Source organism: Salvelinus namaycush, chromosome 13, assembly GCF_016432855.1.
Source record: "Salvelinus namaycush isolate Seneca chromosome 13, SaNama_1.0, whole genome shotgun sequence".
Lineage (NCBI taxonomy): Eukaryota > Metazoa > Chordata > Actinopteri > Salmoniformes > Salmonidae > Salvelinus > Salvelinus namaycush.
The window spans coordinates 27,084,005-27,107,581 of record NC_052319.1 but is presented as its reverse complement, the minus strand read 5'-3'; the positions used below and the strand labels follow the sequence as shown (position 1 = coordinate 27,107,581).

The 23,577-nt window shown below is 44.3% G+C and overlaps 2 protein-coding genes across 2 annotated transcripts; both read left to right on the top strand.

Annotated features, from left to right (window-relative positions):
• The first annotated feature begins 698 nt into the window (after positions 1-698).
• On the top strand, positions 699-15,755 carry LOC120058391 (A-kinase anchor protein 17A-like). Its single transcript, XM_039007021.1, has 10 exons — positions 699-800; positions 1,313-1,421; positions 1,552-1,661; positions 4,117-4,246; positions 4,409-4,612; positions 4,729-4,953; positions 10,285-10,430; positions 12,419-12,659; positions 12,764-15,507; positions 15,591-15,755. The coding sequence occupies exons 2-9, from the start codon at positions 1,332-1,334 to the stop codon at positions 13,754-13,756; spliced, it is 2,139 nt and encodes a 712-aa protein (XP_038862949.1). The 5' UTR covers positions 699-800; positions 1,313-1,331; the 3' UTR covers positions 13,757-15,507; positions 15,591-15,755.
• LOC120058059 (acetylserotonin O-methyltransferase-like) lies at positions 14,461-22,165 on the top strand. Its single transcript, XM_039006539.1, has 9 exons — positions 14,461-14,477; positions 15,314-15,383; positions 15,591-15,720; positions 16,606-16,735; positions 16,822-16,890; positions 17,329-17,447; positions 18,227-18,367; positions 18,468-18,590; positions 21,954-22,165. Exons 1-9 carry the CDS (start codon positions 14,461-14,463, stop codon positions 22,163-22,165), a joined length of 1,011 nt encoding a protein of 336 aa, XP_038862467.1.
• Positions 22,166-23,577: the final 1,412 nt, after the last annotated feature.

The window sequence follows — 23,577 nt, the reverse complement described above, 5'->3', positions numbered from 1 at the left end:
TTGTAAAAAAAATGACTGAAGTTCAGTTTATCTGTGATGATGACAGAGCAGGGTGCACAGCAGAGCAGAACAGGGTGAGTGCTGCCAGGGCCTCATGGCTGCCTGTCTGACCTACATACACACTGAGGGGAATAATGCCTATTATGTAAATTCCTCCACATCTTTTCAGGGAAACTGTGCCAACTTTACTGCCCGGGGCTCTAGCTCTCTATAGCACCGCTGAATCAATGAGAAGGATGAGAGAGGAAAGAGAGAGCGGGGTGCTGCTCACTGTACTTCACTCTATTGGGGTGCTCACTCTACTCCCCCTACTCTCATGCATACTCCAGCCGTAGGTTTCCATTTGCAGAAATCTTAGAAAGACAAAAGGAAAAGTGTATTTGCCAATATTATATATTTGTCATGACGTTTGCTGCTCTCTAGTGGATACTTTGATACCATTTTTTGTTGTTGACAATTTGCAATTTATCCGTGCACGATTTTGTATTTTAAAAAAGATGAAGAAATGTTATATGTAACATATTCAATCGAAATATTTCTTAATTTCGTTAGTAAATCATTACGGTATGCGCAAATGCGCTTTCCGGAATCGTCGCAAGGTGGCGATAAATGTTTAATTCTACATTAAAAGCCTTTCGTATGTCTATGGTAAGTTCAAAGTTCACCCAACTCTAAAGTTTCCGCCAGTAGCTTCATTTGTTGTGGAGAAAGCTGCAGTTAACTGACGTATTGTGAACATATTCTAGTTTTGACACATACAAACAACATAAAGTACATATATTTAGCTGCTGGTGAAACAGGTTGGTGTATATACGTATCTAACTGTAAATTATTACAGTGTTTGTTTTGAGGATAAAAGTGCTGCGGCCGCATTGGTTACCGTTAGCCAGCTAACGTTACTATAACTGCTGTGCTAGCTATCTGAAACCACTCAGTCGTAACGTTAGCAGCCAGTCGGCTAGCTATCTTTGTTTTTTAGTTTCAGTGCTTACTCGCTACATATCGGATATTTAGCTAGTTTGCTAGCAAATGTGTCACAGTGATGTCTGCTTTCTAGTGACTTGATAAAAGATGCCAAGATCATGGCTAATGTTTAAAAGGAAATACTATTAGCTAACGTTACAGTAGCTAGCAAAATAAATACATTAATTGGCAGTTTCTGTATGAATTATAGTTAGTTGGCTGGCCAGCCAGATATCCAGTGATGGTAGGCAATTAGTGTATGAAAGACACAGCACATATACACATTTTCCACACTGATCCCATTGACTATCTCCTCTCTCTCACCCCCCTCTTTCTCTTCAATCCCCAGCTTTCTGTAGTCAGGTGTCATGATGACCACCATCGTCCATGACACCACTGAGGCGGTGTGTCTGTGTCAGGAGTACAACCTGTTCCTGAAACCAATCGCCAAGATGACTGTGAGTGATACACATGCACACTGCCACATACACTTGGACCTAAAGTAGTTAAATGAGCATCTCCAACTTAATGTATTTGACTTCCAGGTGAGCATGTATTGTGATATGTATTGTATGATTTCTCTTTCAGGTGAGTGTGGCACTGCCCCAGCTGAAGCTGCCTGGCAAGAGCATCTCTAACTGGGAGGTGATGGAGAGGTTGAAGGCAATGGTAGCTCCTGAACAGTTCTCTGCCCTCAGGTAGGCATGGGCCCTATGGGCAATTCCACATTAACAGTCATGCTGACACTCTGCTTTTTCACTTTAAAATGTATGTCAAACATAAACCAATGATTGCAAAACAAACCATAACTCTATGCACAAAGATGACTTTTAACAATTTCCAATGAAAATTTTACAAAAACACATTTACTTGAAGAACAGTAAAGATGCAAAGTTTGGTAACAGAATGACAGTTTGTGCCATCATTCTGTTACCAAACAGTTCTTCAAATTAACTTTTACTATTTTCTACATTGTAGAATAATAGTGAAGACATCAAAACTATGAAATAACACATATGGAATCATGTAGTTACCAAAAAAGTGTTAAAGAAATAAAATATATTGTATATTTGAGATTCTTCAAAGTAACCACCCTTTGCCTTTGACAGCTTTGCACACTCTTGGCATTCTCTCAACCAGCTTCACCTGGAATGTTTTCCAATAGTCTTGAAGGAGTTCCCACATATGCTGAGCACTTGTTGGCTGCTTTTCCTTCGCTCCACGGTCCAACTCATCCCAAACCATCTCAATTGGGTTGAGGTCGGGTGATTGTGGAGGCCACGTCATCTGATGCAGCACTCCATTACTCTCCTTCTTTGTCAAATAGCCCTTACACAGCCTGTAGGTGTGTTGGGCCATTGTCCTGTTGAAAAAAATATGATAGTCCCACTAAGCCCAAACCCGATGGGATGGCGTATCGCTGCAGAATGTTATGGTAGCCATGCTGGTTAAGTGTGCATTGAATTATAAATAAATCACAGACAGTCTGTGAGACCTGCTGTTTTCAACTCTCTAGAGACAGCAGGAGCGGTAGAGATACTCTCAATGATTGGCTATGAAAAGCCAACTGACATTTACTCCTGAGGTGCTGACTTGTTGCACCCTCGACAACTACTGTGATTATTATTATTTGACCATGCTGGTCATTTATGAACATTTGAACATCTTGGCCATTTTCTGTTATAATCTCCACCCGGCACAGCCAGAAGAGGACTGGCCACCCCTCATAGCCTGGTTCCTCTCTAGGTTTCTTCCTAGGTTTTGGCCTTTCTAGGGAGTTTTTCCTAGCCACCGTGCTTCTACACCTGCATTGCTTGCTGTTTGGGGTTTTAGGCTGGGTTTCTGTACAGCACTTTGAGATATCAGGTGATGTAAGAAGGGCTATATAAATACATTTGATTTGATTTGACAGTCACCAGCAAAGCACCATCACACCTCATCTTCCATGCTTCACAGTGGGAAACACACATGCGGAGATAATCTGTTCACCAACTCTGCGTCTCACAAAGACATGGCGGGTTGGAATCAAAAATCGCAAATTTGGACTTCTCAGACCAAAGGACAGATTTCCACTGGTCTAATGTCCATTGCTCGTGTTTCTTGGCCCAAGCAAGTCTCTTCTTATTGGTGTCCTTTAGTAGTGGTTTCTTTGCAGTAATTTAACCATGAAGGCCTGATTCACGCATTCTCTGAACAGTTGATGTTGAGATGTATCTGTTACTTGAACTCTGTGAAGCATTTATTTTGGCTGCAATTTCTGAGACTGGTAACTCTAATGAACTTATCCTCTGCAGCAGAGGTAACTCTTGGTGGCGGTCCTCATGAGAGCCAGTTTCATCATAGCGCTTGATGGCTTTTGCGACTGCACTTGAAGAAACTTTCAAAGTACTTGACATTTTCCGTATTGACTGACCTTATTGTCTTAAAGTAATGATGGACTGTTGTTTCTCTTTCCTTATTTGAGCTGTTCTTGCCGTAATATGGAATTGGTCTCTTACAAAATAGGGCTGTCTTCTGTATGCCACCTCTACCTTGTCACAACACAACTGCTTGGCTCAAACTCATTAAGAAGGAAAGAAATCCCACAAATGAACTTTTAACAAGACCCACCTGTTAATTGAATTGCATTCCAGGTGACTACCTCATGAAGCTGGTTGAGAGAATGCCAAGAGTGTGCAAAGCTGTCATCAAGCCAAAGGGTGGTTACTTTGAAGAATATCAAATATAAAATCTGTTTTGATTTGTTTAACACTTTTTTTGGTTACTACATGATTTCATATGTGTTATTTCATAGTTTTGATATCTTCACTATTATTCTACAATGTAGAAAATAGTAAAAATACAGAAAACTCCTGGAATGAGTAGGTTGACTGGTACTGTACATTTTAAAGTGAAACATTTGAGTCTCAGCATCACCCTGTCACTATGGAATTGCCCCTATCTAGAGGAACATATTCATACTGGTAGTCATAGGTCACATGTTTTCTATGTGTGTTGTTATAGCTATAACCAAGCTAATAACTCTACAATAACCAACATTAAACCATGACAATACTGATAATACGGCCAATGGGTTGCCTGGTATCAATATTTTCTGGTACTGATATATGTATTGTATGGAGAGGTAAACATCCCACCTCTGTCTCTCCGCAGGATCTCTAAGAGCACCATGGACTTCATCCGTTTTGAGGGCGAAGTGGAGAACAGAGGGGTGGTGAAGATCCTGCTGGCCAAACTGGACGGGAAGAGCATCAAACTCAGCGGCTTCACTGACATACTCAAGGTAGCGGAGATAATGTTGTGTAGGCTTGAAAATGTACGGGGAAAATGTAAAGTGTAACAGTCTGTATTTTTGGTCATGGACAGCCTTCCCCAGGTTCTTGCAAAACAGAACTCTCTCCCAATCGACTGATAATAATGAATCATTTCTCTGTGGGATGTCTAGGTGCGTGCGGTAGAGAATAAGATGGACTTCCCGACACGTTATGATTGGGACTCATTCTTCCGTGACGCCAAGGACATGAACGATACTGTTCCAGGGGAGAGGCCAGACACCATCCACCTGGAGGGCCTGCCCTGTCGCTGGTTTATCCTGCCTGACGGACCCCCCGACCGGCCCTCCGAGACCGCCCTGCAGGCTGTCTTCCAGGTACGGAGGGACGCACCATATACCTAGCAATCACTCAATCCATCATCGATCAATCAATCACCCTAACACACACATCCCCACTAACCCTAACATACACACCCCCTATCTCCTCCCAGGGTTTTGGTCCGGTGCGTCACGTGGACATCCCCATGCTGGACCCGTACAGAGAGGAGACTCTTGATAAGAACTTCAACACCTTCACCTTCGGCGGCCATCTTAACTTTGAGGCGTACGTCCAGTACCAGGAGTACGATGGCTTCGCCAAGGCCATGGACACACTGAGAGGCATGAAGCTCATGTACAAAGGAGAGGACGGCAAGGCTGTGGCCTGCAACATCAAGGTACTGAACTACACACACTATCCATGCTATAGATATTTTCATGCATGTTAACTTCTCTAGGGTACGTGAGACGGTAGCGTCCCACCTCTTCAACAGCCAGTGAAACTGCAGGGTGCCAAATTCAAATACAGAAATACTCATTATAAAAATTCAGAAAACAAAACATATTTTACATAGGTTAAAAGATTAACTTCTTGTGAATCCAACCACGGTGTCAGATTAAAAAAAAGAAGAAAAAAGAAAAGAAAAAATGCTTTACGGCGAAAGCATACCTTACGATTATTTGAGAACAGAGCCCAGCAGACAAATCATTACAAACAGTAACCAGCCAAGTAGAAGAGTTACACAAGTCAGAAATAGAGATAAAATTAACCCCTTACCTTTGATGATCTTCATATGGTTGCACTCAGCAGACATTCATTTACTCAATAAATGTTCCTTTTGTTCGATAAAGTCTCTTTATATCCAAAAACCTCAGTTTTGTTCGTTCGTTTTCTTCAGTAATCCACAGGCTCAAACGGAGTCAAAACAGGCAGACAAAAATCCAAATTGTATCCGTAAAGTTCATAGAAACATGTCAAACGATGTTTATATTCAAACCTCAGGTTGTTTTTAGCCTAAATAATCGATAATATTTCAACCGGACAATAACGTTGTCAATATAAAAGGTAAACAAGAAAGGCACTCTCTCGGTCGCGCGCATGAAAAAGCTCTGTGACACTTTAGGGTCCACTCATTCAGACTGCTCTTACTTCCTCATTTTTCAGAATACAAGCCTGAAACAATTTCGAAAGACTGTTGACATCTAGTGGAAGGTATAGGAACTGCAATTTGAGTCCTAAGTCAATGGATACTGTAATGGCATTGAATAGAAAACTACAAAACCAAAAAAAAACTACTTCTTGAATGGATTTTTCTAAGGTTTTCGCCTGCCAAATCAGTTCTGTTATATTCACAGACACTATTTTGACAGTTTTGGAAACTTTAGAGTGTTTTCTATCCAAATCTACCAGTTATATGCATATCATATCTTCTGGGCCCGAGTAGCAGGCAGTTTAATTTGGGCATGCTTTTTATCCAAAATTCTGAATGCTGCCCCCTACCCTAGAGAAGTTAACATCAGAAGCCTCCTCCCTAAGTTTGTTTTATTCACTGCTTTAGCACACTCCGCCTACCCTGATGTCCTAGCCGTGTCTGAATCCTGGCTTAGGAAGGCCACCAAAAATTCTGAAATTTCCATCCCCAACTACACCATTTTCTGACAAGATAGAACTGCCAAAGGGGGCAGAGTTAGCCTGCAGAGTTTTGTCATACTATCCAGGTCTGTGCCCAAACAATTCAAACTTCTTCTTTAAAAAATCCACCTTCCCAGAAATAAGTCTCTCACTGTTGCCGCTTGTTATAGACCCTCCTCATCCCCCAGCTGTGCACTGGACACCATATGTGAATTGATTGCCCCCCATCTATCGTTAGAGTTCGTACTGTTAGGTGACCTAAACTGGGATATGCTTAACACCCCGGCCGTCCTACAATCTAAGCTAGATGCCCTCAATCTCACACAAATTATCAAGGAACCTACCAGGTACAACCCTAAATCCGTAACGCGGGCACCCTCATCCTGACCAACTTGCCCTCTAACTACACCTCTGCTGTCTTCAACCAGGATCTCAGCGATCACTGCCTCATTGCCTGCGTCTGTAATGGGTCTGCGGTCAAACGACCACCCCTCATCACTGTCAAACGCTCCCCAAAAACACTTCAGCGAGCAGGCCTTTCAAATCAACCTGGCCCGGGTATCCTGGAAGGATATTGACCTCATCCCTTCAGTAGAGGATGCCTGATTGCTCTTTAAAAGTGCTTTCCTCACCATCTTAAATAAGCATGCCCCATTCAAAAAATGTAGAACTAAGAACAGATATAGTCATTGGTTCACCCCATCCTGTGGCGTACTGCATTAGCATCTAATAGCCCCTGCGGTATGCAACTTTTCAGGAAAGTCAGGAACCAATATACACAGTCAGTTAGGAAAGCTAAGGCTAGCTTTTTCAAACAGAAATGTCCCATCCTGTAGCACTAATTCCCAAAAGTTTTGGGGCACTAAAGTCCATGGAGAATAAGAGCACCTCCTCCCAGCTGCCCACTGCACCGAGGCTAGGAAACACCGTCACCACCGATAAATCTACGATAATCAATAATTTCAATAAGCATTTTTCTACGGCTGGCCATGCTTTCCACCTGGCTACCCGTACCCTGGCCAACAGCTCTGCACCCCCCGCAGAAACTTGCCCAAGTCCCTCCCGCTTCTCCGTCATCCAAATCCAGACAGCTGATGTTCTGAAAGAGCTGCAAAATCTGGATACCTGCAAATCAGCTGGGCTAGACAATCTGGACCCTCTCTTTCTAAATTTATCTTCCGAAATTATCTGCAACCCCTATTACTATGCTGTTCAACCTCTCTTTCATATCGTCTGAGATCCCCAAAGATTGGAAAGCTGCTGCGGTCATCCCCCTCTTCAACGGGGGAGACACTCTAGACCCAAGCTGTTATAGACCTATATCCATCCTGCCCTGCCGTTCTAAAATCTTCGAAGGCCAAGTTAACAAACCGATCACCGACCATTTCGAATCCCACCGTACCTTCTCTACTATGCAATCTGTTTTCCGAGCTGGTCATGGGTGCACCTCAGCCACGCTCAAGGTCCTAAATGATATCATAACCGCCATCGATAAAAGACAGTACTGTGCAGCTGTCTTCATCGACCTGGCCAAGGCTTTCGACTCTGTCAATCACTGCATTCTTATCGGCAGACTCAATAGCCTTGGTTTCTCAAATGACTGCCTCGCCTGGTTCACCAACTACTTCTCAGACAGAGTTCAGTGTGTCAAATCGGAGGGCCTGTTGTCCGGACCTTTGGCAGTCTCTATGGGGGTGCCACAGGGTTCAATTCTTGGGCTGACTCTTTTCTCTGTATATATCAATGATGGCGCTCTGGCTGCTGATGACTCTCTGATCCACCACTACGCAGACGACACCATTCTGTATACATCTGGCCCTTCTTTGGACACTATGTTAACAAACCTCCAAACGAGCTACAATGCCATACAACACTCCTTCCGTGGCCTCCAACTGATTTTAAATGCTAGTAAAACTAAATGCATGCTCTTCAACCGATTGCTGCCCACACCCGCCCGCCCGACTTGCATCACTACTCTGAACGTTTCTGACTTAGAATATGTGGACAACTACAAATACCTAGGTGTTTGGTTAGATTGTAAACTCTCCTTCCAGACTCACATTAAGCATCTCCAATCCAAAATGAAATATAGAATCGGCTTCCTATTTCGCAATAAAGCCTCCTTCACTCATGCTGCCAAACATACCCTCGTAAAACTGACTATCCTACCGATCCTTGACTTCGGCGATGTCATTTACAAAATAGCCTCCAACACTCTACTCAGCAAATTGGATGTAGTCTATCACAGTGCCATCCGTTTTGTCACCAAAGCCCCATGTACTACCCACCACTGTGACCTGTATGCTCTCGTTGGCTGGCCCTCGCTACATATTTGTCGCCAAACCCACTGGCTTCAGGTCATCTATAAGTCTTTGCTAGGTAAAGCCCCGCCTTATCTCAGCTCACTGGTCACCATAGCAGCACCCACCCATAGCACGCGCTCCAGCAGGTATATTTCACTGGTCACCCCCAAAGCCAACACCTGCTTTGGCCGCCTTTCCTTTCAGTTCTCTGCTGCCAATGACTGGAACGAATTGCAAAAATCACTGAAGCTGGAGACTTTTATCTCCCTCTCTAACTTTAAGCATCAGCTGTCAGAGCAGCTTACCAATCACTGTACCTGTACCTGTACACAGCCCATCTGTAAATGGCACACCCAACTACCTCATCCCCATATTGTTACTTATTTAAAAAATGTTTTGCTCTTTTGCACCCCAGTATCTCTACTTGAACATCATCATCTGCACATCTATCACTCTGTTAATGCTAAATTGTAATTATTTTGCCTCTATGGCCTATTTATTGCCTTACCTTCCTAATCTTACTACATTTGCACACACTCTACATTTATTCTTCTATTGTGTTATTGACTGTACGTTTGTTTTCCCATGTGTAACTCTGTGTTGTTGTTTTTGTTGCACTGCTTTGCTTTGCTTTATCTTGGCCAGGTCGCAGTTGTAAATGAGAACTTGTTCTCAACTGGCCTACCTGGTTAAATAAAGGTGAAATAAAAATAAATAAACATACAAAAACATACAGTGTCCAAAACATTAAGAACACCTTCCTAATATTGAATTGCACCCCCCCTTTTTCCCTCAGAACAGCCTCAATTCTTCAGGGCATGGACTACAAGGTGTCGAAGCGTTCCATAGGGATGCTGGCCCATGTTGACTCCAATGCTTCTCACAGTTGGCAAGTTGGGTGGTGGACCATTCTTGATACACACGAGAAACTGTTGAGTGTGGAAAAACCCAGCAGATTTGTAGATTTAGACACAAACTGGTGTGCCTGGCACCTACTACCTTACCTCGTTCAAAGGCACTTAAATATGTTGTCTTGCGTATTCACCCTCTGAATGGAACACATCCACAATCCATGTCTCAATTGTCTCAAGGCTTAAAAATAGTTATTTAACCTGTCTCCTCCCCTTCATCTACACTGATTGAAGTGAATTTAACAGGTCACATCAATAAGGGATCATAGTTTTCACCTGGTCAGTCTGTCATGTAAAGAGCAGGTGTTCTTAATGTTTTGTACACTCAGTGTATATAACCACACTAAGAGGGATGAAACATCAATAGAAGAGAGAGGCGGTAAGGCTGGGTTAGATCTGGGTTAGATCTCGGTTAGGGTTGAGGGGATTGTCCTGTTGTGTGTTAGTTAATGAGAAGGGAGGGTTAGAGTCAATACAGAAAGGCTTGTGTAGGGCAACAGGTTTAAGGCCTTTTAGTGAAATGAAAGTCAGGGCCGTATTATAATTCCAAGGATCACTGGGCTAAACCAGGGACCTGGTCCCTAATCCAAAACTAAGCCGTACTGCCTTAATGAAGAGGATGGAGAGAAAGAGGGCGGGGCAGAGGGAGAAATGAGGAGAGAGATCTGAGTGTCTAATCCACAGGGGTCAAAGCCTCTCAACCCAAATTAAGAGAATGAGGGGAGGAGATGAGGAGGAGATGTGGGGTGGGTGGGGGGGTGGCAGGAGAGTAGCATGTCTGTCTGTCTTTGTCAGGTGACCTGAGTGTCACTAGTGCACCCTGCAGTCCTACCCCAACTCTAATCAGGTGACTCACTGTATTTTTTTCTATCTGTCTGTCAGGTGACCTTTGACACCAGTAAGCACCTGAGTGACATGGCTCTGAAGAGACGCCAGCAGGAACGACTGAGAATACAGGAGCTGGAGAGACAGAGGGAGGAGCAGAAACGCAGAGAGAAGGAGGAGGAGGAACGCAAGGAGGAGGAGAGGTATAGTGAGAAAAGAGGAGAATAATTCATGTGCTTGGTCTGAAAACACTGACCCCTGTCTATCTAATCCTTTCTTCTTTACTGGCCCTACCGTTTTCCTACTCCTTGCTTCTTACGTGTCTCTACCGTGATCTTAGTCATGGTGATGGCTCTTAGGCCGGGATTCAGTCCGAACCGTGCAATAGCACAGGTCAATATACAACCGACAAAGCGTCTTTCAAAGGCATTAGCTCGACGTTTGCAGGGATTACTTTCGTGGTAAACACTGTGTCAGCTCAACCATAAATTACCTTTAAAAGTAAATGACCTAGTCTTCAAGTGTGTAGAGGGGAGCTTCCACCATATTGTGGTTACCCATCCAGTCCTTCAGATCTGCGAACAGAAGGTGGAAGGAATCAGTGGCGGTCGGTGCCATTGAAGATGAGGGAGGACGGTTCTTTTTTTTTGGAGCATGGCCTTATTTCTATTACAGCATATTGGATGACTGTCATTCATATTCCACACACCCAGCTCAATGTAACATCGATAGGTTTAGGCTACTACATGATACTCTACATGATTCTCATGAGGTTGCTACAACCCAGCCTGGGAATGAAAGTTTACAATGTAGGTCGAGAGAAATTTAACTAATCAAGGTAAGACATTGACACATTCAATACTGCCTTGCACAATCTTGCCTGCATCTTGCTGATCTAGGGTGTAATCATTGGTCCAACAGTTGCAAATGGAACGAAACGGGGATAAACATACCCTAATTTGTCCAAAATAAACAAATTTGCATCAGTTTAAGAAAAGTCTTTCAACAGAATCAGCAGAATGAATACACCCCTGATCACACGCAAACACAGTTCACTTTCATAGCAGCCACACACAAACAGCATGATCCTTTCGATCATTGGATAATTCGCATCTACACGCTCTCCTCTCACCTTTTCCTTTCGCTTGTGGACTTCTGTACACAACACATCAGCTGTCTGTGATCAGGCGAGAAAACCTTTCCAAGCCAAACCTTCATATCATAACCGTTAACCACTACACACAGCCTACATTACATTATTCTCACCATATTAGCTAACGTGAAGTTAACATAGCTACTAGAACTAACGTGTTAGTTAACCCGTTGCAATCATGCAGTACAGTGTACAGTTAGCAAGCAGTTTAGCAGTTACACCGGCAGGCCCCGGTGCCAATAAATTATTAAAACCAAACGCTTACCCTGACTTGGAAGAGTTCCAGTGTTGAATAGCCAGAGCCAGCTAGGTAACATAGCATCCCTCTCTGTTTGAGCTGGGTGTTTGAATAGGCTAAATTAGCAAGCTGCATTTGCTAGCTAAGTGAAAGTCTGGGGGAAATGAAATATAGCTTGCTCTCTCTCTCTCTCTCTCTTTTGCTTCAATTTTTAAGATTGAATTACTTTAACTGTTCAACTACTGTCTTTCAGTAAACTATTCACCACATTGTTTGCACTGCAGTGCTAGCTAGCTGCAGCTTATGCTTTCAGTACTAGATTCATTATTTGATCCTTTGATTGGGTGGACAACATGCTGCAAGAGCTCTGATATGTTGGATGACGTCATCCGGAAGTTGTCATAATTACTGTGTAAGTCTATGGAAGGGGGTCCACCAGCCTCCTAATTTTTGTATTGAAGTCATTGTACCCAGAGGACTACAGAAACTAGCTGTCCTCCAGCTACACCACGATGCTACCCTACATAGTGCTGTTGAGGCTACTGTAGATCTTCATTTCAAAACATTGTTTTAATCAATTATTTGGTGCCGTGAATATATTTAGTATAGGTTTATCCAAAAAGGATAACTTTTTAAGTGTTTTTATTTTTATGAAATTCACTGAGGAGAATTGGTCCTGCCCTTCCTCCTCTGAGGAGCCTCCACTGGTAGGAACTAGGCTACTGAGGCTTGTATTGGTTGACAGTAGCAGAACTATGTATTAGACTAGATGATGTACCATGCTTCTGCTGTGGTTGTAGGAAACACAAAGAGGCGGAGGAGGAGGAAAAGGTGCAGAGGAAAGCAGAGAGGATACGGAAACGAGAGCAGAAGCTGAGAGAGAGGGAGGAGAAGAGGAACATAAAGAAGGTGAAGAGGAGGCAGGAGGTGGAGCAGAAGAAGTTGCAGTTGAAGATCACGACGGAGGAGAGAAGGCTGTTGTTGGCTCAGAGGAAACTGGAGTCTATACGCCTTATCGCTGAACTACTGAGCAGGGCCAAGGTACACACACTACTACAGACACTTGATACATGGCGCCATTGAACATTCAATACGGAAACATGCTGATAGGAACCACTTAATCATTTCTCTCTCCCTTCCCTCAGTTTCTGAAACAGCAGCAGCAGGAGAAAGAGAGAGCGGAAAGAGAGGAGCAAGAGAAGGAGGAGTTAGCCAGGCAAAAGGAGGAGTTAGCCCGGCAGAAGCAGATGGAGGCCTGCAGGCGGGAGCAGGAGGCGGAGCTGAGACGTGTGGAGTTAGAGAAGGGGCGTGCCTTGGATCTGCAGCGCAGAGAGAGAGAGCTGAGGGAGAGACTGGTTGGTAACCTGCTGAAGAAGGCTGGAGGAGAGGGAGAGAACCAGACCTCCACCACCCAGCCCTCTGCCCTGACCATGCCCAGGGGAGACAGCTCCGACCTGGGGAAGACGGCCAGGGCCCTGGGGGTGAACGTGGTTAGACCAAGGGGAGAGGAGAGCCCCAGAGCTACCGTACGATCACACGTCACTGAGAAACAGATAGTAGAGAGGGAGGAGAGGCGAGGAGAATGGGAGGAGAGGCAAGGGGGCAGAGAGGACAGGGAAGGAGGCATGGAGGAGAGAAGAGGTTATGGGTTGAGAAGCAGAGAGGTGCGGGAGAGGAGTCGGTCCCACAGCCGGGGCAGGAGGTGGTACAGCCAGAGACGCAGCGGTAGCAGGAGAAGAAGAAGCTCTAGTAGAAAGAGGAGTGGTAGTCAGAGGAGAAGGAGAAGTGATAGCAGACGGAGGAGAAGTGGTAGTTCTAAGAAGAGGAGCAGCTATAGCAGGAGGAGGAGTGGAAGTTGTATCCACAAGAGACGCAGTCACCATGGACGGGGCAGCAGGAGCACCAGCCGTGATTGGAGCAGAAGCTCTAGTGGGAGGAGCCACAGCAGAGGGAGGAGGACACATAGACATAGTCGACATAGAGACAGCAGGCGCAGATCTAGTAGCAGCAGCTCTAGGAGTAGAGAGAGGAGCAGGGAGAAAGACAGGAGCAGGGAGAAGGAGAGGAGTGGAGACAGGAGCAGCGATAGAGACAGGGACTCCAGGAGGCGTAGTAGTAGTTATTCCAGACGACACTAAACGGTCAACACAGCCAGAGGAGACAGAAGAGGACCCTATGCCTGGGCCTAGTTTTAGTAATGCACGGTCAGGGGATCTGGTTCCATATGCTGCTGCCCACTATCTCTGGACCATATCAGGCTTCTTACAGTCTCCACATACACACCTCTCTTTCTCTCCCTCCACCAATGCTCTTCGTTCATCTGTAGGTTACAGAATGCTACACTGCTATTATGTTCTGTTTGACACATGTAGTGTAGATGCCATATGTGCTGTAGTTTGATCACTTGGTTAGTATGTGTCTCCTTTGAGGAAAGATAGAAAAAATACTTAAACTTTTTAGGGTCACAGTGAATGGCCTGTAGTGTTTCAGAAGAACAATATTACTGGGTTTCTGGGAACTGTAGTTCAATATTAGACACTTCCGCAGGGATCTGTAGTCCTATGGCCAGACACCACACAGTCTAGTGCAGTAGATAGATAGATAGATAGATAGATAGATAGATAGATAGATAGATAGATAGATAGATAGACAGCTGTAGTCTAAATCAAGTGTTTTACCCCAGGAAAAAGAGAACGAAGCCAAAGACAATCAGACTAAAATATGTCCAACAGCTTAACCAGACACACGTTTCCGAGTTTCACGTCTAACCACCAGACTAGACAGTAGTTTCAGTTCTAACTTGATGTCACTAGAACATAAAGTGGTTCTGTGAGATTTAAAGATGTCTGCAGTGTTCTGGTGAGAGAGAATTTTAGGTGACTCTGTTTTAAAGCACCCACCCCAGACTGAAGCCTGGTGTCACCATGTTCATTTTTTGAATGGTGTTCCTGCTAGTTCAAGCCAGGAGCCTGCCTGTCTGTGTACATTTAATTTGCCTTATTGATGAGTGTGTGAGTGGGTAACGTTGTATAAAGGTTCAGGGTGTCGTCAATCTGCTGTATATGCTCATGTTTCTCTGTTCTGATGGGTGGCTGCATGTCCTCAACACACTGTCATTTTATTTGTTGAAATAAAGAAAGGACAGAAAAGATGTGATTTATTTTGGATGAATATTCTGATTGAATGTATGGATAACTTAATGCCTACTATATCATTCCTTCTAAACATCATTTCATTATTCTAGCTAATCTGTGGTTCTATTACAAACTGAAGTTTTTTTGTGCGTAGTTATAGTAGTGGGTGTTAAAGCAGGCCCCAGTGTAATGACAGTGAAACAGAATGAGGTGTGTGTGTGTAGTGTTTATCAAGGTCCCAGTGTATTGAGGTCTGAGCCCCTGACTGTAATCTGGGTTATTTGACTAATCTGATTATTCTGCTCCGACTGGGGCTGCACTCACACACACACACACACACAAGACATATGGGCTATCCGATTATACCTGAGACTGAGGCAGCAGTGGTCATTAATATTACTCCCTCAGTCGTTTGCACTGCCACACATTTACAAGAGCTTTTGGCTGTTTCACTACAACACACACGAGGACTAGCAGCAGTAGCAGAACCAGGATCGACTTGTGACCAACTCATTCAGGACACACTCCTAAAGGACTCATACGGATCTCTGTTGACAACAGGAGGCCTCGCAGGAACACTGTCTCATACAGCGACAGACACAAACCTACGCTGGTCAAGCAGAGGTGTCTAGTGAGAGGCTGAGGGACCAGGGAAGACTTTTCTAATGGAGCCAGCTGGTACTACTGCTGCTGCTGCTGCTGCTGCCTACCCCCGGAAGATTCTGGACTATATGGAAGGCTTTCTGGTCTCTAAGGTAAAACACACACACATAGGATTCAAGTCCCATTCTCAACCACTGTTTGATGTGTGTGTTTGAGCCTGCCCTCTCTCCCCTAGACCCTGTTCACAGCCTGTGAGCTGGGTGTGTTTGACCTGCTGGCCTCGTCACAGCACCCCCTGTCTCTAGAGGAGGTAGCACTGGGAATCAGGGCCAGCCAGGACGGGACTGAGAGGCTCCTGGCAGCCTGCACCGGGCTGGACCTACTCAATACACACACACTGGACGGACAGGGTAATGCACACACACACACACTGGACGGACAGGGTAATGCGCGCACACACACACACACACACATTGGACGGACAGGGTAATGCACACACACACAGACACACACAGACACACACATTGGACGGACAGGGTAATGCGCACACACACACTGGACGGACAGAATAATGCACACACACACACACACACACACACTAGACGGACAGGGTAATGCACACACACACACTGGGCGGACAGGGTAATGCACACACACACACACACACACACACACACACACACACACTGGACGGACAGGGTAATGCGCACACACACACACACACATTGGACGGACAGGGTAATGCGCACACACACACACACACACTGGACGGACAGGGTAATGCGCACACACACACACACACATTGGACGGACAGGGTAATGCACACACACGCACACACACACACACACACACACACACACACACACACACACACAGACACACACATTGGACGGACAGGGTAATGCGCACACACACACACTGGACGGACAGAATAATGCACACACACACACACTAGACGGACAGGGTAATGCACACACACACACTGGGCGGACAGGGTAATGCAAACACACACACACACTGGACGGACAGTGTAATACACACACACACACACACACACACACACACACACACACTGGACGGACAGTGTAATACACACACACACACACACTGGACGGACAGGGTAATACACACACACACACACACACTGGACGGACAGGGTAATGCACACACGCACACTTGATGGACAGAGTAACACACTGTCTCTCTCTCACTCACTCACTCTTTCATATACCCCTCTCTGTGTCTCTAGTGATGTACAGTAACACAGAGCAGTCCAGTGTGTATCTGACCCAGTCCAGTCCAGTGTCCCTGACCCAGTCCATCCACTACAGCTCCAAGACCATCTACCTCTGCTGGCACTACCTGACTGACGCTGTGAGGTGAGTCCTCTCACCTGAGTTGTGTTCACCAAGGAGAACATGTTTGGATTTGAATTGAAACAGGAACCTGACCTTTGTCCCTCCAGGGAGGGCAGTAACCAGTATGAGAAGGCGTTCGGTGTCAAATCTGAACATCTGTTTGAAGCCCTGTACAGGTGACACACACATACACACACAGCATATTCTCCTTCTCCTCCACACATTCTCTCCCTCTGCTTTCCTGCCTGGAGGAAAAGTGTCAGTGAAATGAGAAAAGTTGTGGAATGGCCTTGAGCTTTACAGTCAATCTAATGAGAATGGTATTTTTTATGGTTCAGGGATTTTCAAGGATCACATTTATTTTAGAACAAAACACTTTCTCTTCATTACTCTCTCTCTGTCTCTCTCACTCTTTATCTGACTATCTGTCCGTCGTTGTTGGCGGTGTGAGAGGTGGGGAAGGACAGAAAGGAGGGAGAGGAGGGAGGAGGAAAAGGAGGAGAAGGAAACAGTTGTGAATCATTCAGGAAGCAGTTTATATTTGCTGGGCACAGCTGTCTGGCACTGTATGTGTAAAAATAGGTGTGTGTGTGTGTGTGTGTGTGTGTGTGTAGGTCTGAGGAGGAGATGGTAAAGTTTATGCAGCTGATGAACTCCATCTGGAACATCTGTGGTCGAGACGTGGTAACGGCCTTCAACCTCTCACCTTTCACAACCATCTACGACCTCGGGGGTGAGGAGTTGTGTGTGTGTGTACCATCTTGACATAAGGTGAAAGGTCACTGTGTAGAGTAGAGCTGTGTGTAATAACTCCAAAGACCACAGGGGGTAGCTGTGCAGCTACAAGCTGAGGCTGACACACACACACACACTTTATTGAAAAGGAAAGAGAGTGAGGGAGAGGCTAGGGAGAGAAAAAGTTCTGTGCGTTTTGTTTCCCTTTCATTCTGTTTTCTTCTTTGATTCCTTCTCTCCCCTGTCCTGTACTATTGAACTGTTTGTGCGTGTGTCTATGATATGAGAGTGAGTGTGTTCAGAATACAGATTCCACTAAACAGAGTTCTGATAAAGCACACCCAACCTCAGGACTCAACAGTCTTCCAGACAGGCCAGGTTTCTACAAGTGTCTCTGTAGACACTTTCTGGGTGTAAAACCCACATAGAGGTGACACATCACATCACAAATACACACCAGGGCTGGGCAGGCTCTCCTGTGACTCAGCACCTCATTGGTCAGTTAAGGATTATTGATCTGCTAATTAGTTAATAGGTTACCATGGCAACATAATCACCTGTTTATTCCTGTGATTATAAATACTATATTACACATCACTGCATCTCTCTCTCTCTCTCTCTCTCTCTCTCTCTCTCTCTCTCTCTCTCTCTCTCTCGCTCTCTCTCTCTTTCTCTCTCTCTCTTTCTCTCTTTCTCTCTTTCTCTCTTTCTCTCTCTCTTTCTCTCTTTCTCTCTTTCTCTCTCTCTCTCTCTCTCTCTCTCTCTTTCTTTCTCTAGGTTGTAGTGGAGCGCTAGCCAAGCAGTGTGTGTTGGTGTACCCAGAATGCACTGTGACGATCTTTGACCTCCCTAAGGTGGTAAAGACATCCAGAGAACACTTTGTTACCGACGACAACCAGAGGGTCAGCTTCCATGAAGGTAGACAACTCCTACACCGAGAGACAGCCAATCAGTGACCTCAGACAGAGCGATGGGAGGAGCCATTGTCTTTGACTGACAGTATTGTGTATTTGTGTAGGGGACTTTTTCAAAGATGCACTGCCAGATGCTGACCTCTATATTCTGGCGAGAATCCTTCATGACTGGACAGACGTGCGCAGCATAGAACTACTGACCAAAGTCTACAGGGCCTGCAGACCAGGTACACACACACACACACACACACACACACACACACACACACACACACACACACACACACACACACACACACACACACACACACACACACACACACACACACCTCCTCTATCTCTCTCTCTCATTCAGTCATTCTTTCTGGTGAGAAAGATCAGATGCGACTTGGCTGTGTCTCTGTGTGTGAGTGTGCAGCCAGGTCACCTGTGATACAAGTCAGTATTCAACGCCCATCCATGTCTGACGACTTCCTGAGATGACGTGGAAACCGGCCACTAGAGTCAACAGTGAGCGCTCTCATTCCTAAGGTTGCTAGTTCGAATCCAGCAATATATAATTTTAGTTTTAAGCCTATCCCAAACCTTAACCCTTATCTTAACCATTCAGAGTTAAAGCCTTATCTTAACCATTCAGAGTTAATGCGTAACCTTAAGAATTCGGAGTTAATGCCTTATCTTAACCATTCGGATTTAATGCCCGACCTCAACTCTTATCTTAACCATTCAGAGTTAATGTCTTATCTTAACAATTCAGAGTTAATGCCTGACCTCAACCCTTATCTTAACCATTCAGAGTTAATGCCTTATCTTAACCATTCGGAGTAAATGCTTTATCTTAACCATTCAGAGTTAATGCCTTATCTTAACCATTCAGAGTTAATGCCTTATCTTAACCATTCAGAGTTAATGCCTTATCTTAACCATTCAGAGTTAATGCCTTATCTTAACCATTCAGAGTCAATGCCTTATCTTAACCATTCAGAGTCAATGCCCTATCTTAACCATTCAGAGTCAATGCCTTATCTTAACCATTGAGTCAATGCCTTATCTTAACCATTGAGTCAATGCCTTATCTTAACCATTGAGTCAATGCCTTATCTTAACCATTCAGAGTCAATGCCTTATCTTAACCATTCAGAGTCAATGCCTTATCTTAACCATTCAGAGTCAATGCCTTATCTTAACCATTCAGAGTCAATGCCTTATCTTAACCATTCAGAGTCAATGCCTTATCTTAACCATTCAGAGTCAATGCCTTATCTTAACCATTCAGAGTCAATGCCTTATCTTAACCATTCAGAGTCAATGCCTTATCTTAACCATTCAGAGTCAATGCCTTATCTTAACCATTCAGAGTCAATGCCTTATCTTAACCATTCAGAGTCAATGCCTTATCTTAACCATTCAGAGTCAATGCCTTATCTTAACCATTCAGAGTCAATGCCTTATCTTAACCATTCGGAGTCAATGCCCTATCTTAACCATTCGGAGTCAATGCCCTATCTTAACCATTCGGAGTCAATGCCCTATCTTAACCATTCGGAGTCAATGCCCTATCTTAACCATTCGGAGTCAATGCCTTATCTTAACCATTCGGAGTCAATGCCTTATCTTAACCATTCGGAGTCAATGCCTTATCTTAACCATTCAGAGTCAATGCCTTATCTTAACCATTCAGAGTCAATGCCTTATCTTAACCATTCAGAGTCAATGCCTTATCTTAACCATTCAGAGTCAATGCCTTATCTTAACCATTCAGAGTCAATGCCTTATCTTAACCATTCAGAGTCAATGCCTTATCTTAACCATTCAGAGTCAATGCCTTATCTTAACCATTCAGAGTCAATGCCTTATCTTAACCATTCAGAGTCAATGCCTTATCTTAACCATTCAGAGTCAATGCCTTATCTTAACCATTCAGAGTCAATGCCTTATCTTAACCATTCAGAGTCAATGCCTTATCTTAACCATTCAGAGTCAATGCCTTATCTTAACCATTCAGAGTCAATGCCTTATCTTAACCATTCAGAGTCAATGCCTTATCTTAACCATTCAGAGTCAATGCCTTATCTTAACCATTCAGAGTCAATGCCTTATCTTAACCATTCAGAGTCAATGCCTTATCTTAACCATTCAGAGTTAATGCGTAACCTTAAGAATTCGGAGTTAATGCGTAACCTTAAGAATTCGGAGTTAATGCCCGACCTCAACTCTTATCTTAACCATTCAGAGTTAATGCCTTATCTTAACCATTCAGAGTTAATGCCTAACCTTAAGAATGCAGAGTTAATGCCTAACCTTAAGAATGCAGAGTTAATGCCTAACCTTAAGAATGCAGAGTTAATGCCTAACCTTAAGAATGCAGAGTTAATGCCTAACCTTAAGAATGCAGAGTTAATGCCTAACCTTAAGAATGCAGAGTTAATGCCTAACCTTAACCATTCAGAGTTAACCCCCTAGAGTCGATGTCCGCTCCCCCGCGGAAATCTAAATAGCATAATAAAAAATCAGGATAAAAATCGGTCAGTTTAAGGTAGAGATGTCGCACCTCCTCATCTGGTGTGAAAGGTGACAGAGACACAGCAGTGTTCGTCAGACCATGAGACATCCCGAAAATCAGTCTTCTCACAAAATCATCTGTAGCATCTGACTGTCACAAACACGATGGTGTTCTCCATTTTGCTCTACGACCCCCACAAGGTTCTTGGGGCTCGCCTGAAGTCGGTACAGCCGATCTGCCAACTTCTGTACTCAAGTACTGTATATTGAGACTGTTTAGTGCCCAAAAGAAGGGGTTAAATACAAGTTGAAAAAGTAGAATAATGTTTCCTGATCTTTCTTATATCTCTCAGATATTGGACAGACATTTCAGAACAAACTTCCTACCTTTTTTTTGTTATACTTCAAGGGGTCTTAAAATTCTGAATCAAATAGCAAATTTATCCTTGGTATGACCTTCTTAAAACAATTCCATATAGCTTAGTAGGGTTAATGCCTGAACTTAACCTTAAACACTTATAAATTTGATGTTTCGAACAACCTTGAAATTTGAGGTTCGAGAAACATGAATGGACGTCCTATTCTGACGTGAGACTGTGAGAGCTGGTAGCCAAATTCTGTTTGTTGTTGTCTGTGTGTCCCATAGTTGCACTGTCATAAATCCACCCCTCTACTTACTCGTCCGCCCCCCCCCCCTCCCCTCGGGTGACTGTGTCAAGAACAGCATCCTATCAGACAAGCCCACAAGTATCCACACACAAACACTATGGTCTTTGAGAGCTCCGCTGTAGCCAGAGGCTTGTTACATAACACAAACACACACACTGGCAAGAACATAACACACACACATATTCCGCAGAGATGCCAATGAGGATTTTCTTTTAACCTTCAGCTCAACCTTCTGATAGAAACTAACAGAGTAAGCAGCAGTCTGGGAAGGACAACTGAGGAAGAACACCGCCAGGCCATCGTAGCCCAGAGCCAAAGAACGCAATCAGGCACTCATTATATGTTTTCTGTGTTTGTGTGCGTGTGTATGTGCGCGTGAGATTGTGTGTTTGTGTGTGTGTGTCTGTGCGTGTGTGTAGGAGGCGGTGTGTTGGTGGTAGAGGCGTTGCTGTGTGAAGACGGGTCAGGGCCTCTGACAGCCCAGCTGTACTCTCTGAACATGCTGGTGCAGACGGAGGGGAAAGAGCGGACGGCAGCAGAGTACACTGCCCTGCTGACAGCCGCAGGGTTTCAAAACATACAGGTGGAGAGGACAGGCAAGATCTATGATGCTGTCCTGGGACGCAAGTAGAGAAGTCTCTATATCTACTGTTGATGTTGCTGATGTACAGATCTGCTATCTTAATTTGATCGCTCTGTTGTCGCAAAGAATTTTCAAAATGCATTTTGTAGTGTATTCAAGGTTTGAAAAGGCTTCTTAAGTTTGTAATTTCCACTAGAAAATGGCAGACTTGATTAACGGAAAATGAATCAACCCCTACAAAATTATAGATGAATTACAATCTACATAATAATTCACATTTCCCGTTGCTGGAGGTTTATTATTAACGGGGTCAAATGAAATGATAGACCGTTATTATCTCTGTAGACCTGTCTATCTCTGTAGCCTAGGTAGTAAACCTATTGTCTTTGTAATCTTTATTTGTATGTTAAAACCTTTGTTCTTCTGATATGATAGAATATTTACCCATTAAAACTGTGTTGTTCTACAGTCAATGTTCTACAGCTTCTCTGTTTCTGATTGGTTCTCTGATTGGTTCTCTGATTTGTTCTCTGGGGAGGAAGGGTGGAAGTAAAGTAGAGGAGGGGGGTTCAAGGACATTCATCCTCTTCTCTTCCCCTCCTCCTCTTCACCAGACTAATCTGGCCTCAGGCTGGTTCACTTCACACCACACGAACACTCTGTGATGATGTCACTGTTCTTTATCCAGAGGCCTTTGCATGACGCTCCTGTAAGACAACTGCTCCAGGGCATACTGGGGATACACTCACAGCCACTGACCGTGTGTGTGTGTTTATGTGAGTCTTGGTTATTCTTGGCAAAAGTTAACTTTTTTGTAGAGGTTATAGCAAGATTTTCCTACTGTATATTTTGGCAAGAAAACCACATTTTGCTGTAGGAATATTGTTTAAATATTAGCTCTGCATGGGCTCCTGAGTGGCGCAGCGGTCTAAGGCACTGCATCTCAGTGCTTGAGGCGTCACTACAGACACCCTGGTTTGAATCCAGGAATACGAAGCCTGTCTGCCCTGTAGGCTACACGCACGCACACACACCAAAAACTATTTTTTTCCCACACATTCATTACCAGACACCTGTGGCCAGCAGACTCTCTTACTCTCTGAATGATTGCACAACTCTGATTCCTCTTCCTCATCAGTCCTCTCCCTTCCTTCCTCTTCCTCCTGCCAGAAGTAGACTGGTGTGGGTTAGGTTAGGGCTGTGGGGTTGGAAGGTTAAAGCTGTTGTGAGCGGACCAAGTAATTGGGCATCACTCTAAAGCGGGAAGGTGGAACAAACGAGTCAGGAGTAGGTTTTCTTGATTGAACACAGTTCTATATTGAGGGCATTTGGTCAACACAAACACTCCAACATAATCAATGAAAATCTCCCAAGGGAAAAATAACATACATCTTCTTCTCCAGATCCAACAGGAACACAATACGATTGTCTTTAAACTACAACAAAAGTCACGGGATTGT